This window comes from Rattus norvegicus, chromosome 5 (assembly GCF_021556685.1).
Source record: "Rattus norvegicus strain SHRSP/BbbUtx chromosome 5, alternate assembly SHRSP_T2T, whole genome shotgun sequence".
NCBI lineage: Eukaryota > Metazoa > Chordata > Mammalia > Rodentia > Muridae > Rattus > Rattus norvegicus.
Genome location: NC_141538.1, coordinates 172,842,897 through 172,859,650, shown reverse-complemented (window position 1 = coordinate 172,859,650; position 16,754 = coordinate 172,842,897). Strand labels below are relative to the sequence as shown.

At 48.9% G+C, this 16,754-nt stretch overlaps 2 protein-coding genes and 1 long non-coding RNA gene across 12 annotated transcripts in view; all 3 read left to right on the top strand.

The window, feature by feature from the left end:
* Positions 1-8,464: 8,464 nt before the first annotated feature.
* LOC148006203 (uncharacterized) lies at positions 8,465-9,632 on the top strand. The gene is made up of 3 exons (XR_015620575.1): positions 8,465-8,625; positions 8,926-9,118; positions 9,467-9,632. It is a non-coding gene; the product is annotated as an uncharacterized LOC148006203 (long non-coding RNA).
* A 1,411-nt stretch (positions 9,633-11,043) lies between these two features.
* On the top strand, positions 11,044-12,329 carry Isg15 (ISG15 ubiquitin-like modifier). Its single transcript, NM_001106700.1, is given in 2 exon segments — positions 11,044-11,182; positions 11,808-12,329. Coding segments are annotated over 2 exon segments (486 nt in total). The 5' UTR covers positions 11,044-11,179; the 3' UTR covers positions 12,291-12,329.
* A 1,957-nt stretch (positions 12,330-14,286) lies between these two features.
* Agrn (agrin) overlaps positions 14,287-16,754 on the top strand; it is a 32,808-nt gene continuing 30,340 nt past the window's right edge. For 9 of the 10 annotated variants that reach the window (XM_087660473.1, XM_087660471.1, XM_087660469.1 and 6 more), the window contains exons 1-2: positions 14,287-14,566; positions 16,276-16,537. In XM_087660473.1, the coding sequence (XP_087516599.1) occupies positions 14,360-14,566; positions 16,276-16,537 (469 nt within the window). In that variant the 5' untranslated portion in view covers positions 14,287-14,359. 10 annotated transcript variants of the gene reach the window in all.

The window sequence follows — 16,754 nt, the reverse complement described above, 5'->3', positions numbered from 1 at the left end:
ACCCCCCCCCCATGTCTCAAAAAAGTATTTTTGTAGTTCCTTTTTAAAATTATTTTTCTTTTTTTTAAAGATTTATTCATTTATTATATATAAGTACACTGTAGCTGTCTTCAGATACACAAGAAGAGGGCATCGGATCTCTTTACAGATGGTTGTGAGCCACCATGTGGTTGCTGGGAATTGAACTCAGGTCCTCTGCAAGAGCAGTCATGTGCTCTTAACCACTAAGCCGTCTCTCCAGCCCTTTAAAATTATTTTTATGTTATATTCCTTGGTGTTTTGCCTGGTGAGGGTGTCAAAAGCCTTGAAACTGGAGTTATAGACAGGTATAAACTGACATGTGGGTACTAGGAATTGAACCCGGATTTTCTGGAAAAGCAGCCAGTACTCTTACCTACTGGGTCATCTCTCCAGCCCCGAATTCTACAGTTTCTAAAGACAGGGTCTCCCTGTGTAGCTCTAGTTAGTCTGGAACTTGCTATGCAGACCAGGCTGATGAATTCAGAGAACCGCCTTGTAAATGCTGAGTAAACGTGTGGACTACCATTGCTTAAGCTGGTCAGCTTGACACACAGACTGGAGTTATGTGAAAGGAGGGAAACCTAACTGAGGAAAATACCCTCACAAGAGCAGCTGTAAGGCATTTTCCTAATTAGTTATTGATAAGAGTCCAGGTCATTATGGGTGGTTCTATCCCTGAGCTAGTGGTCCTTGGTTCCATAAGAAAGTAGGCTGAGCAAGCCATAGGAGGCAAGCCAGTGAGCAGCACTGGCCACACACACCCCACCCCCATGGCCTCTGTATCAGTTTCTGTTTCCAGGATATTGCCCTGTTTGAGTTCCTGTCCTGACTTCAATGATAAAAGTGCTGTGGAAATATAAGCCAAAAACACCCTTTCCTTCCAACTTGCTTTTGGTCATGGGTTTTGTCATAGCAATAGAAACCCTGTCCATGCTTAGCAATTTTTACAATTATTTGTTTTGTAGGTATGTGTGGACATGCATATGCTGTAGCATGCATGTGGAGGTCAGAGGACAAATATTGGAATTGGTTCTCTCCTGCCATTTGGGTGCCAGAGATGAAACTCAGATCCCCAGTCTTGGAAGCAGTCACCCTCACCAGCTGAGCTAACTCACTGGCTGTCGTGTGACAAAACTTTTACTGGAGAGACACAACACACACATATTGACCGTAGATAGGAACAGACCAAAGTTAGATACCACCAGAGTCCAACTTGATAAACCAATGAGCTTTAATGGGGTTACTGACAGCACTCAGATAGTTAATTGCATTACCAAAGCCCACCCCAGCATGGATGACGGCTCACAAAGCTAGGAACTGGAGCATACTACACAGCCTGCAGGCAGCCTAACAGATTGGAGAGTGTCCTTTCTGGGTGCTTCAGATGGTCCAAAACCTCTTCCAAGCAGCTCGGCTGGTTTCTGCTTCTTCCGAGTCTTTGAAGCTTGGCTGAACTGTGTCTTCTTGGCTACTGGTCTGGTCTGAGAGATTTCCGCAGCTCAGCTTGTCTTAGCATCTTATTTGCAGCTTGTCTCTGCTAGTCTAAGGGGACTCTCAGCTTACTCTGGCAGGAGAGATCTAGGGAATCTGGTCAGTTTCAGGAACTTCCTGAAGCTCTGAGTTATTTACTTCCTGTTTAAAGAGCTTCCATGCACATCAGAATGTTTCAATCTAGAAGGAAACTGTTACATAAGGCCTGTGTCACTACCTTCTAGTGGTGCAATAGTCCAAGGGGTAAAGCCCTTATGTATGTGGTTTGCAGTGTTCTTCCTAGTCTGTAGTTTTATCGTTTCATTTTTAAAAATATCTCCTGTAAAGCCTCTCCTCCTCCCCCTCCCCCTCCCCCTCCCCCTCCGTCAAGGTCTGACTCTGTAGTTAAAGCTGGCCTCAGAATTGAGAGCCTCCGGCATTAGCCTCCTAAGTACTAGGATTACAAATGTGTGTCATCAAGCTTGGGAGGTAGAAGCAGTAAGACCTCTGAGAGTCCAAAGCCAGCCTGGTCTACATTGTAAATTCCAGGACAGCCAGAGCTACACAGTGAGAGCCTGCCTCAAAACAAACAAAAACAAAAACCCAAGTGGATGCCACCACCCATAGCTAGAGCTATTACCGTCTCTTTTTCTTTTTTTCTTTTTCTATGACATGACAGGGTCACAGTATATAGCTTGGAATGGCATGGAGCTCAATAGACTAGGCTTACAGAGATCCTCCTGCCTCCACCTCCTAAGAGCTGGAAATAAAGGTGTGTCCCAACACACACAGCTAAAGCCCCTACTTTTTTGTTTTTTGAGATAAACATACAAAATGTAGTCTAGGCTGGCCTCAAACTCAAAAGAGATCTTCTTGCCTCTGCTTCCCAAGGGCTGGGATCAAAGGTGTGTTCTACCATACCTGATTGAAATTCCTTAAATGAAACCAGTACATCCATTTTCCTATTCTGTAGATGGGAAGCTACCTGTTGACTCAGGTGACTTCATCCTGTGACTGCTTAGCAAGTTGTGATGATGGCCAAGTACCCCTATGTTACCCTCCTACCTCCACGGTCATACATCAGGCCTTCTGCTAATAGCAGCCCAAAACGTACATCTGAACCACCAGCTCCGTGCTACATCTCTGTGGTAACTACACAGAAAGTGCTCGTGCTCCCATCATTGAACTCATGACCCTGAGATTAAGAGTCTCGTGCTTTACTGATTAAGTGGTCCTTTCATCTTTATTCTCTAGTTATCACAGAGGAGCTGTTCCAGATTCGAGCCCTCTGACTTCGTTCATACCCCATGGCCTCTAGGTGATCTTAGGCCTGTAATACAACCTTCAGGGAGTATTTTAGTGTTCACAGCTTCTGTTCTTTACATTTTCTTAATGGATTATATAGAGATTATCTTCATAACAAAAACTAAGTCACTGGAAATGGAAAACCTTTATGATCTCACAGTCCCTGATGGGAGATATCAAAGACTGGCTCTGCTGACAGTGGCTACTCAGAGTCTCTCAGGATAGGAAGACCTGGTGTGGCTTCAGCTTAGACTCCACCATTGTTATTGACAGGTGGTTCTAGCCTGGTCTATTTTCTGTAGAAGTAAGTTCTGGGATCAAAGGAATGTGTTGCCCCTTGGTTGCTGTAATGAATCCATGAGAGAAGACTACTAAGGAATGGGTTTAAGGGCTGGAGAGATGGCTCAGAGGTTAAGAGCACTGACTGCTCTTCCAGAGGTCCTGAGTTCAATTCCAAGCAACCAGATGGTGGCTCACAACCATCTGTGATGGGATCTGATGCCCTCTTCTGGTGTGTCTGAAGACAGTGACAGTGTACTCACATAAATAAAATAAATAAATAAAATTTTAAAGAAATGGGTTCAAGTCACTAGAAAGCCTTTATTAGCTGGCCAGTGACTACACTGGATGTTCAAGACCCCATTGCATTCCCACGCCTTTCTCAGATTGAGTTTTTAAGCATGCACGCAGGCGCGCGCACACACACACACACACACACACACACACACACACACACACACAATTCTGGGTTGAAACATCTCAGACAGAGTAGAATTACAAAAGCCCAAAAGCAAGGTTAGTAGATTTGGGGACTTCCCAATAACTGTGGAACTTGATGGATTGGGTCTTTGTTCTTATTTTTGGTAGGTGGTATCTATGTGCTGAGTTTCATGGCCCAAATGGCACTTCCACCATGCCATCGGTTGTGCCAAGGTCTGGAGGCCAGCATCAACTGATCCCTTTGCTAAGGGTGTCCAGAACAAACTACAGAAGACAAGAAGTGTGGCAGTTAGGCTAGGGTCTGCTTAGGAGAATTACCACTCTTTCCGAATGCATTTCTTCTGGAAGGGGTCCAGTAGCTGGCCTTTGACTACTTTATGGGTTCTTCTCTCTTGCACCTTTTAACCCACTAAGACTAGATAAGAGAGAAAAAAAGATCTAGAGGAAAGGGAAGAGCTTTCTGAATAAAGTCAGGTGTTAAGGGGGGTGATGTTATGGTTAGACTACTTCCTGCTAATTAGGAATTGAGTTCCTTGGGACAAGTTTGATCTTCACCGGCAGGATATATAATTTCTTTTTTTGTGTGTACAACTACTTAATAAACCTCAATCAACAATGACCAACAACCAATCCACCCTGCCTCTCAGGGCCCTAGCATTTACAAACCGTCTGAAATTCTCCAAAATTCCAAGTGTCACACAACCACGGAAACTATCTGCAGCTGGCAAAATCGCACCTCTGCTAGAGCACAAGGCAAGTCATAGTCAACTGCTGTGAAACAGCCCCACATCTCCACATCTGAGATTAAAACAAAACATATTCTTACACTGTTTCTGTGTTTTCCTAAAGAAACCAAAATCCCAGAATTCTCACTACAGAGCCAATATGACCCACCTCCTCGTGCCCTCTCAGGTGACACTTCTTCCCCTGGCCACACAGAAAATACCCCCTCCCACCTCCTGAAGGTGAAGCCTAGATATGAGTAACTCCCCTTTCCTTGTATACCTTTCTGCAGTGAGCAGTTCCCCACCTCCCACACAGACTCTCCTGCTAAGAAAATCCTCCAGTTCGTTCCTTCCTACCATTGTCCTCCTCCCGCAGGTCTGAAGGTTACAGCATGTATCCCATGTGGTGCATAGGTTCAGGATCACTGGCTCCAGCCCCTGGAAATTCAGGATGATGAAAAGCAGTAGGGAAGCAGAAGTGACAAGTTTAGCCAAGGCTCACTGAGATTTCTCCAAGGCATATGCAGCTCGATGCAAGGGTCTCCAGGGATAGCCTGTTGAAGGAGGTGGTGGATCAACCTGTGACCGAGTTCCTTGCCTTACTTCATGGTGGCTTGGGTGTAGCTTCCATACCACTCACAAGACTCTGCAGGCTAAACCTGAGATGGGCCCACCCCTTACACAAGGAAATCACGGCACTCAGCTGCAACTCTTGAGGATAAAGAGACATAAGCAGCACAGTGGTGCCTTTGTGGGGTATGAGTGTCCTAGCCTTTGTGCCTGGTGTCTTCAGTAGCATCCAGATGCCAGTGATCAGGATAATGCAGAAAGGAACCCCAACCTTCTCCCGCTGGATGAGCTTCAGGTCTTTGACTCCTCATGAGTCTCTCTTGAGTGTTGAGGTTTTCCTCCCGACTACTTAGTTCCCAGAAATAGCGACTCTGAGACTTATTTATTAATAAAGGCCTGGGCCACAAGCTTTGGCTTGCTCTCCAACTAGCGCATGACTCAATTTTATTATAACCTGAGTTCATCTATGTGGCTGGTTTCCCCTCCTCTTTTTACCTCCAATTCCTCAGCACTCTGGGGTGAATCTCTCTTGTTTCTTTTTTGTTTTAAGATTTTTATTTATTTTACGTATGTGAGTACACTGTAGAGTGAGTACACTGTAGCTGTCTTCAGACACACCAGAAGGTTTCAGATCCCATTACAGATGGTTGTGAGCCACCATGTGGTTGCTGGGATTTGAACTCAGGACCTCTGGAAGAGCAGTCGGAGCTCTTAACCACCGAGCCATCTCTCTAGCCACTCTCTTGTTTTTATTTCCCAGAATTCTATCTCTGCCAGATGTCCTACCTCCTACTTTCTGCCTTAGCTCATTGGCCATAAGATTTTTTTTTTTTTTTTTGGTTCTTTTTTTTGGAGCTGGGGACCGAACCCAGGGCCTTGCACTTCCTAGGCAAGCGCTCTACCACTGAGCTAAATCCCCAACCCTGGCCATAAGCTTTTTTATTGGCAGGTGAGGCTTCCATACAGTAAATAACAGATACTCTGTACACTCGAGTCTAGGAATGATGCAAGAAGAGAGGAAAATTTATCTTTTTTTTTTTTCCTAAAGAAAAGGTTTCACTGTGCATCCCTGGCTGGCCTGAAATTCACTAGCCTGAAACTCACTATGCAGACTAGGCTGGCCTCAAACTCACAGTGATCCACCTGCTTCTGCTTCCTAAGCATAGATTAAAGGTATGTGCCACCATGCCCAGTAGTACCACGGCTAAGGAGATGGTTCAGTGGGTAAAACCTCTTGTTCTACAAGCATGGAGAACTGAGTTTAAACCCATGTAAAAAGCTAGACATGACTGCCCAGCACAAGAGATAGGAGACAGAGATCGACAAATTCTGAGAGCTCACTGGCCAGCCAGCCTATATAAGAGGCTCACCTTTCAGTTCAATGAGAGTTTTGGGTGTTTGGGGTGTTTGGGGTTTTTGGGGTTTTTGTTTTGTTTTGGTTCGGTTTGGTTTTGATTTTGGACTTTGGTTTGGTTTTTGTTTTTTGAGACAGGGTTTCTCTGTAGCCCTAGCTGTCTTAGAACTTGATCTGTAGACCAGGCTGGCCTCAAACTCAGAGATTTGCCTGCCTCTCCCTCCTGAAAGCACTGGGATGAAAGGCATGGACCACCCTCATCACCACCGCACCCCACCTCTGGCAGAAGACATTCAGTGTCTTTGCTGTTTGTCCATGGATACATACTGGCACATACATACATTATACACACACACACACACACACACACACACACAGAGAGAGTTTTAAATCAGAATCGTCCCCCAATACTCCCCAATCACCTTCCTGCATTGAGACAACTTGGTGACTGTCATCTTCTTGGCTGCCCCCTCTTGGGGGTACCTATTATGTTTGAGGGCAGTTGCAGACTCCACCACTAACCAAAGCAAAGCCAACCCTGGAGTATGAGGGGATGTATACACATCTGTAAATGCCCTGGCTAGACAAAGGGCTTGGGAAATGACCTGGGTCAGGGATGCCAGAGCTAGGACGTAGTGCTACTGAACCATACCGTTTAAAACAAAACAAAAGTGCCACTAGATTCTCTAAATAAGTATCCTCTGGTACAGTCTAGGCCTCAAGCCTGCAGTAGTAGGACAAGCCACACTTGGCCACCTCTATAACCTCCGGGTTCAGCTCTGGCCCAGAGGCCCAGAGTAAAAGGTTATTGGAGTCAGCTGTAGTCAAAGCTTCTGCACGTACACTATGAAAAGCAGAAAAGCCCCGAGGCAGAGCTATCAGCACCTGGAGCAGCACCTGGATTCCAGCTGGGACAGGTGGGCTGCCAGGTGGCTAAGTAAGCAGGAGCACAGGCCACCGGTTGGGACATCCTCACATTCCGCCAGGAAACATCTCAGTAACGCACTCTTTGAAAAGAGCCCAGGACTTACAGGATCTTGCTGAGATCTCAAGGTCAGGGTCAGGGTCAGGGTCAGGGAGTAGCAAGAGTGGGAATCTGTTCTTGCAGTAGTATCCTACACATATCTCACCTCCACGCAGCGTCACCTACACAACAGCTGTCACCCGACCATGTTGGTTCTCAGATATCTTATGGTCATCTCCAGGATGTCAGCTGTCCCCAGTTTTGTGAGCTGGGAGCTCTGGAGGCAAGAGTGCAGGATGGGTGGCAAGCCAGAGAGTTACCCTATCTTAGGCTCTGAGGGCCACAGTAAGCCCTGAGAACTGGACTCTTTGAGTGCTTCATCCTAACCCTCACTCACATCCTTCCTGTGCGCGCGTTCTGAATGATGGTCTGGAGCAGGACCATGCTTGCGTTGATGCGCGCTCGCCGCCCCTTCTCCAACTTGGAGGACTATTTAGGCGGAGTAGTGGTTGAGTCCAGTGTTCCACTGTCCCTTCCTCAACCTTGCAGGGGTTTTGGCAGCGTTGTCTTACTTATCTGGGGGTCCAGCTGGTATTGGTCAGAGTCCAGGCCAGGGTTGAGACGCTCGGCTTTCCACAGTGCACCTAGCGCCCAAGTGAGCACAGAGTGGGCGAGCACCTACAAGAGTGAACCTTGGGGCTGGGGATTTAGCTCAGTGGTAGAGTGCTTACCTAGGAAGCGCAAGGCCCTGGGTTCGGTCTCCAGCTCCGGAAAAAAAAAAAAAAAAAAAAAAGAAAAAAGAAAAAAGAGTGAACCTCGAGCCCGAGCATTTGCGTGCTTAAATAAGGCGTGGGGGGGGGCGCGGGGGGGGGCAGCGGCGGGGCCTGTGAATGCTTCTGGACTTCAGTTCCCACACTCCTCCCAGCCAATAGGAGGGCCAGACTCCAGTCCGGCCTGAGGCCCGCCCTCTCCGGTTGTTACGTGTAACCAGTCCCCAGGAAGACCGGGGTTACAAACGTGAACCGACGCTGAAGTCCACTATCTAAGGGCAGTGCACCAAAAGGAGCTCTGCGGTTAGAGTGGTGAAGTAAGTGGGCGGGGCGGAGCTCCTGGCTCACTTACTTTCGGAAAGGAAGCATTGGGGGATATGGAATGAAGTTCATGTTCACCTCTTAGGAAATTTCTCCAAAGACTAGAAAACAAATTTTCAAGGCTGCGAAGCCAGGAGTCATTGCGTCTCCTCGCAGTCCTACCCAAGACTCTAGCAGTATCAAGACAGCCACTTGTCTGCTCAGCTGAAAATCATTTGCTCATGTGCAATGTTGTTTCCAGCAAGGAGCCTGTAACAAACACAGAAGCCTTGGCACAAGCTTTGGTAAAAAGATGAACCAACACCAGCCACCGCGACTAGAGGGAGGTCAACTGGTTCTGCTCACCTATCTGATAGGTGACATCAGCTGATATCACAGGGCAGTGGAAGGACAACTTCATGCAATGTAAGGATATCAGTGGTGACAGAAACCAGATGGGATGATGTCATGGTGCTAATGATGTATTCTGAATTACCCCACTGCTAAGTCCAGCAAAGAAGAACTCAAAAGTTAGGGCAAGTTACACATGCCTTTAATGTAGCATTCAAGAGACAGAAGCAGGAAGAGCTTGGTGAGTTTGAGGCCAGCCTAATCCAGAGAGTAAGTTCCAGGACAGCTAGAGCTACATAGTGAGACCCTGTCTCAAAACACACACACACACCCAAAAATTACGGCAAATTCAAAATCTTTTTTTTTTTTTGAAAGGAGAATAAGAAAAACGGCCGGGCTGGAGAGATGGCTCAGTGGTTAAGAGCACCGACTGCTCTTCCAGAGGTCCAGAGTTCAAATCCCAGCAACCACATGGCGGCTCACAGCCATCTGTAATGGGATCCGATGCCCTCTTCTGGTGTTCAGTGGTGCCCTCACTGAAGACAGCTACAGTGTACTCATATACAAAGTAAATAAATAAATCCTTTTTTTAAAAAAAAAAAAAGACAGGGCCACTAATATTTTAATGGTTGCTACTGTTTTCATTCTGAGTTACACTGCAAGCCCTAGTTACTAGGCACAGCATAGCCTGCCAGCTGCCTCCATGTATTCACTCAATAGAGGTGGCCTGAGAGCACAGTAGGGGCTGGACACCCTCCTGGTGGTTCAAATCTGCTTTAGTTAGCCACAGAAAGAGGCTAGCTTGTTGGGTTAGAGAAAATGGCACTGTTTGTTTGTTTGTTTGTTTGTTTGTTTGTTTGTTTTTGAGACAAGGTTTCTCTGTGTAACCCTGGCTGTCCTGGAACTCACTCTGTAGACTAGGCTGGCCTTGGACTCACAAAGATCTGCCTGCCTCTGCGTCCCGAGTGCTGGAACTAAGGGAGTGAACCATCACCTTCAGCTTGAAAATGCCACTTCCACTGAGTAGTTTCAAAGTCTTCACAACTGATTTTTCGGAGAGATGGATGTTTTCAAGAGGCCAGGTACGGCACTCCCAGAGTATTCTAGAAATGTAGTATTCCAACACCCCAGATACACATACCCATGCCTTCTATACAAGAGTCAGTCCCTGTCTTGGGGTTGACAAGAAGGCTGGGCTGTAATTTTCGCAGCTATGGACCTATGTTGAGCCATATGAAGGAGTCTGTGTGGAATCCCCTGAACCTCTGCCTCCTGCAGACATCAGACAAGCAGGGGACATAGAGGGAAGAAACCTCAAGAACCACATCCCCTCTATGATTGCCATACTAATGATTAAGGTTTAACTTGTGAAATGGGCTGTCTTTGTTATACAGGCATTGGAAAGAAAGAAAAGATCCTACTTCTTTAATTTTCTTTTAAATATTGGGCTGGAGTGATGTCTATGTGGAAAGTGATTGAAGAAAACACTCGACATTAATCTCTGACCTCTACATGTACAAGAACCTATATGCAAAATAGATAAACAAAATTTATATACCCAGTTCCTTCTAAATTTCAAGGGCACCTGCACTCACATATACACAACGCCCCCCTAATACCTTATATCAACATAATTAAAACTAAACCTTAAGAAAAACCTGGGTGCTAAGTATATAACTCAATTGTTAGAACACTTACTTAGCATTCACGAAGCTCTGGGTTCTATCCCCAGCACTGCCGAAAATGACTAAAATCTCAGAACCTAAGCAGAAGAGACAGAAGGACCAGTTTAAGGCCAATTTCAAAGTGAGTTTGAAGTCAGCATAGACTACATAGCAAGACTACTTCAAAAAACAAACTCATCTGACTCAATGTATCTTTACGTAAGCAATAGTGTTTGTTTGTTTGTTTGTTTCTTCTCTTAGCTTTTCAAGACAGAGTCCTGGTGCTTGCTCTGTAGAGCAGGCTGGCCCTGAACTCAGACATCCACCTGCCTCTGCCTCCCCGAGGCTAAGATTAAAGGTATGCATCACTGCCCAGCTACAATAAGGTCTTAATAAACTATTACAGGATAGAAATGCTTCCTACAACCCCCCCTACCCCAACTCCCTATGCTTTGAAAACTATTGTTCTAAACTAATAACCAATATCTTTGGGTAATTCTGATTGTTACTATGTTATGTAGTTTCTTTATTATTATAACATTTTTCCAAGATAACTAATTTCCAAGCTAACAAATGGCAAATACGTTTTCTACTATTAGTTCCTGTTCTGACTTTTACATGCCTTACGCAGGACCTGAAGTGCTGGGAGTTTAGGGAGTTTTAGGGCACACGTCAAATTACAGACTTGACCCTTAAGAGCCTGTCTCTTTTCTTCCCAACTACACTTTTCTTTTCATTCAGTTTTGCTTTTCTCATCCATTTAAGGTGTGCCTCAGGAAAAGGAAACCGAAACAGAAACAGCTCTGGAGCCCAGAGACTCCGCCTCTTCACATCCACAGCTCAGACTTTAAGAGAGCTGACCCAGTGAGTCTCTCTGACTGTGAGAGCCAGCAGCCAGAAGCTGAGAGAAGCAGAGAGAAGCAGACTCCTTAGTTTCAGGGGACCTAGTGCTAAAGCCTACAGCCATGGTGAGTCCAATTTGGGGCAGAGGCAGATGGGCTTCATTCTAGTTGACTTTATTCTATTCCTCGATAGGGTCTTTCAGAGGCAGAATAGCCTCAGTGTAGGGACAGAATAAAGTTGCTCAAAGCTCACTTGGGGGCTGGGGGTGGAGTTGGGTTCTTTGCTCAGTTATCAGCCCTAGATCCCTTAGGGCTGGACCCAGAAGGATATCTTTGTGGGTGAACTGAAACAATCTGATGGTTGTGGGAGGCTGACCCTTTAAAACTGAGGCCTCTGTATCATACAATACTGGATGGTCCTCCCTGAGGAGAAGATGGATGTGGGACATGGGGGCTGGCCCTACGACCAGTGCTTTGCATGTGGTAACTCCCAGCCAAAGTTATTAAGCCAGTGGTTCTCAACCCATGGGTCATGAACACTTTGGGGGCCTGAACGACCTTCTCACAGGAGGTCCTTCTCGCAGATATCCTGCATACGGCAAGATCACAGTTACAAAATAGCAATGAAAATAATTTTATGGTTGGGGGTCACCACAACTCAAGGAACTGTATTAAAGAACAGAAGCATTCTATTAGAGTCGCAGCATTAGGAAGGTTGAGAACCACTACTAAATCCATGTAATTCTTGCAGACCTGGAACCTAAAGGTGAAGATGCTGGGGGGCAAGGAGTTCCTGGTGTCCATGACAAACTCCATGATGCTGTCAGAACTGAAGAAGCAGGTTGCTCAGAAGAGTGGTGTGCCAGCTTTCCAGCAGCGCCTGGCCCACCAAAGCGGTGAAATGCTACAGGATGGTGTTGCCCTTATCAGGCAGGGCCTTAGTTCTGGCAGCACAGTCATGCTGATGGTAGAGAACTGCAGCCATCCTCTGAGCATCCTGGTGAGGAATGAAAGGGGCCGCAGCAATGTCTATGAGGTCCAGCTGACACAGACTGTGGAAGTGCTTATGAGGCAGGTGTCCCAGCACGAGCAAGTCTCCCAAGACCAATTCTGGCTGAGCTTCAACGGAAGGCCCATGGAGGACAAAGAGCCACTGGGGGAGTATGGCCTAACACCCCACTGCACAGTGATCATGAATTTGCGCCTGAGGGGGGGAGGGGACTACTATTTCTAAGGCCCCTATCCAGAGCCAATGTAGGTAATAAAAGACAATACAATAAAAAGTTCTGCTTTCTGTTTGCTTGTCCCATTCAGAAATGCCTTCTTTCCATGGTGACAAGGCTCTGGGTTGCCAAGTTAAAAGACAAGGATTTCACAGTTAGAGCCTAGTGAGGACCCTTTGGGTGATTAATTCACTTCTGGAGAAAGATACTTTTACTGGGACCCAGTCCTGAGCCTCTGCCAGCATCTAAAAACTTCCCCAAGTCTACATGTGGCTCAGGGACACATCAGGTCAGTTCCTACCAGTAACAGGATGAGACTTCTAATAGGACCAGTTAACTGCTCAGATCCTTTGGAAACAGTGAAGGAATGTTCTTGGACCTATCTGGGTAAGCTGTGAAGGAGGCTGATATGGGTGTTCCCAGTCCCAGTTGCAGTAGACCACAGAGGGAAGGACAGGGTCTCACTACTCAAATCAGTCACCTGCTGTTTAGGACATGGTGGTTAGCAAGTCCACCTCATCGGGGCTATAAAGAGGCTACCTTAGGCAGATTAGATGGGCACCTGGGATTGGGGGCTCATCTGTCCACAAAGGAAATCAGATCTCAGAAAGGAGGTACCCAATTTGAAAAAGCTTCACCCCCTTCCTGCCTGATGGTTCTTTATCTTGTCTTTTCCTCTATCACAAGCCTTTGAGTCGGCTTAAGACACAAACAAGTCAGGGCAAGTACCTCTATGGCCCTTCAGACTTTTAAGAGAATTTGAACGGGGCTGGGAGATGGCTCAGTGGTCAAGAGCACTGACTTGCTCTTCCAGAGGTCCTGAGTTCAAATCCCAGCAACCAAATGGTGGCTCACAACCATCTGTAATAGGATCTGATGCCCTCTTCTGGTGTGTCTGAAGACAGCTACAGTGTACTCAGATATAGAAAATAAATAAATCAGAGAGAGAGAGAGAGAGAGAGAGAGAGAGAAAGAGAATTTGAACGGAGACTCAGAAGACCCCCTTCTGGTTGGTGTGTTTGTGTTTATCCAGATTAGGTGACCCCAGATCTAGTAATGCTGGAGCCCACAGTGTAGATGTGACCTCAAATCTTCCTTGACCACTTCCTTCCTTGAATCCTGGCAGGGTCCCGGTGGTGGAGTCTCTCAGGAGGAAGAGGTTCTGCCACTCACACTTCCCAATGGCTTCTGGTTCAACGGCCTATGGCCCATACACAGTCTTTGGAAGACAGAACAATGTCTTCTCTCTTTCCTTCAACCTTCTGTAGGTCTAGCGCTGGCCTGGCTCCCGTGGGCCTCAGTTTATACCATGTACCTTGCTAGGCCAAGCTGGGGAAGCGCTGGGGGAAAGGGAGGGGGGCGGGAACGTGGTAAGTTCTGTAGCAAGACTAGAGAAGACAGCTCTAGGTAGACAAGGTGCATCCCGCTGCCTTACCCAGCCAGGGGCCTGGTGGACAGGTCTGAGCGCAATTCTGAACAGTCACCGCTGACCGGCCATCGGCAGGGGGCGTAGCCCTGCTGGGCTGTCGTAGAGGCTGTGGTGGTACCCGTACGGCCGCGGGGAGCTCAGCGAGCAGTCCTAGCGAGAGGCCGACCCAAGGGGTTGGGGAACCGGAGGTCCAGCTCCGCTATCCTTTCGTGTCCAGAGAGCCCTGCGGCTCTTGGCGCCCGGGCGAGCCCCTTGGAATTCCCAGCACGTCGCCCCTCGATTATACATTAACCTGATTTCAGCTGCATTTCCTGGTGGGAGGACAGTTTAGGCGGACGGGGGAGGGGCCCCCGGCGCCACGCCTTCCCCTCCCCCAAGGCGGCCCGCCACCCACCCGGCCGAGGCCCCCGCCCCAGCTCGGCGCCGCAGTCTCCGGGCTTTGTTCGCTGCCCGCGCGGGTCGTAGGGAGCGGGGGGACGGGCTGAGCTCCCAGGGGGAGGGGCGGTGCTGCCCAGTTCCCGCCCCCGGCCCGCCCCCACGCCGTCCGCCCTCCCACCTCCTCCGCCTTGCTGCGGTCCAGTTCTGTCCTGCCCCCTGCACGGTCCGGCCCGCGCGCTCTCCCGGCTCCCTTCCGCCGTTCTGGGCTGCGCCATGGTCAGCCTGCGGCTGTGTTCCCGGGCCCCGCTGCTGCCACCGCTGCTGCTCTTGGTGGTGGCCGCGCGAACCCTGCCGGGCGCCAGCGGGACGTGCCCGGAGCGCGCCCTGGAGCGGCGCGAGGAGGAGGCGAATGTGGTGCTCACCGGCACAGTGGAGGAGATCCTCAACGTGGACCCGGTGCAGCACACGTACTCATGCAAGGTGGGCCCCGACAGGACCCCACGAGACCCAGCCCTCTGGAATCCTAGCCAGGGGCTCTTTCCCCCGTGGTTCCCGTCCCTGAGGCCCGCCCTTCGCGTGCCGGCCGCCCCGCTGGGACCCCGGCCCCAAGCCGTGGGAACGAGCCCGAAACGTTTCTGCAGCCCCAGCTGGAGCTCCCTTGGCGACCGCCAAGCCTCCGGGTGGGGCATCAGGTCCCGGAAAACTCTGCAGCTCAGGGCGAAAGTTACTACGGGGCCGCTGTGGTTCCTTTCATGGTGTCCAGGCCCCAGTTGCTGTACTGCCTGCCCCCACCCCTGTCCAAAGCCCCTTTCTCTTGTTGGAAACAAGTGTACATTCTCGCCAAAAGAAAGGAATAGGGTTTGGGGAGGCATGAGGTGGGAACGAACTCGAACTGTGGTGAGGGAGGCCTCTACCAGGGCGAGGAGTGGTCTGCAGAGAGTAAGGGGGTGCGTAGTCTAATCCGCAAGTCCGAGGAGCCTGCGTAAGGTGCTGCAGTGAATGCGTGTCCCGGGAGCAGGAGCAGAGAGATGGGCAAAGGGCTGTGGCTGAGTCTCCCGTGCGCGAGGAGCAGGGGCAGGTGCTCAATACCACTGCTGGAAGAATTGGGTTTCCCCTACCATACAGTAGAAGAATCAGCTCTATTTCAACTAAAGCTGAATTTGAGAGCACCTTGGAATAGGTATGGGGTCGATACCCTCAGAATATCCGTTGCTGGTTCTCCTAGCCCCTCAGACACTTCACGGGAAATAGGATTGTTCTTACTCTTTGGGAATGAGAAGGATGGTGACTTCTTTCAGAGTAGCGTGTGTTCATGGGATCCCCCCGCTGGGCCCCCTCCTCTTCCAGCCAAGGCACTTTGCCAAGTCCCTGCAGGATTTTCCCGACTTCCTCCCCGCTGCTCCTGGGTGTGGCTGGGGTGGGGGAGGTGTGAGAACTGTGAGCTTCCCCCGTTTGGGTTATCTCCCACAATAGTGGGGGTTGGGGGCAGCGCAGGTAGATGAAGTTCTTTAGGTGCTGCAATTCTTAGGTGCCCAGCACAAGCTAGGCAGGTGGAAAAGCTGCCCATTGTCTTTTTTTGCTCCCTCCATTCCAGAATCCCAAATCCCCAGAGCACCTGAATAAGGGGCTTCTCCATAGAAATCCTTTCCAAAAAGTGTCTAGGCTCTGGGTCTTGTCCTGTGGGCACTGCTGGCTGCATCCTCCAGCCATGTCAGTCAGAAAGGGTGCCCTCGGGGCCCCAAATAAGAAGGTGGAGGGTGGGGCCAACTTGCATTGCCCAAACTTGACTTCGTGGTTCAGAGCTGCTTTGGCTGCACAGACTCAGGCAGACTATGGAGGAAAGAAGTGGGTCTTTACTTCCTGGGGGATTTGTTGTGAAGATCCCAGCTGGGATCTTGCTCCTAAGTCCTTTCACCTTAAAGGGTCTTGTCCTGAGTGGTAAGTCCTGACCGGACCCTTAGAGTTGAACTTGGGCTGGTTAAACCTGGGGTGGGAATTTTGTAAGGTTTGCCTTCTTCTGTATCACCAAATCCAGTAGGTGTCTACTGCACTGCAGCCTTTGACCATCTCTGCCCAAGGCTGGAGTCCACTGTGGACATTGGCTTGAGCTAATGAGATCAGAGAGGGGGAGGGTCCAGGTGCCAGTCTGCAACCCTAACCAATACACTTTTACTTCCATGTCTGCTCAGGTCCGAGTGTGGCGGTACTTGAAAGGCAAAGATGTGGTGGCCCAGGAGAGTCTGCTGGATGGTGGCAACAAGGTGGTAATTGGTGGCTTTGGAGACCCCCTCATCTGCGACAACCAGGTGTCCACTGGGGACACTAGAATCTTTTTTGTGAACCCGGCACCACCCTACATGTGGCCAGCCCACAAGAATGAGTTGATGCTTAACTCCAGCCTTATGCGGATCACTTTGCGGAACCTGGAAGAGGTGGAGTTCTGTGTAGAAGGTGCGTGGTGAGGGTGTTCCTTTAAGGGCCAGTGGCTCGCTGATAGTGACAGAGAATTTATGGGAACTGGGTGAGGTGCAGAGGAGAGCTTCGTCCTGCTGCCTGCCTGTGATGCAGCGTTATTGCCCCTAACCCCATCTCTAGCCACCCAGATTAAAACAACCCCAAGCTCTGATGCTAATCTTTGTTTGGTCTTGGAGCCATAAACAAACAAGCT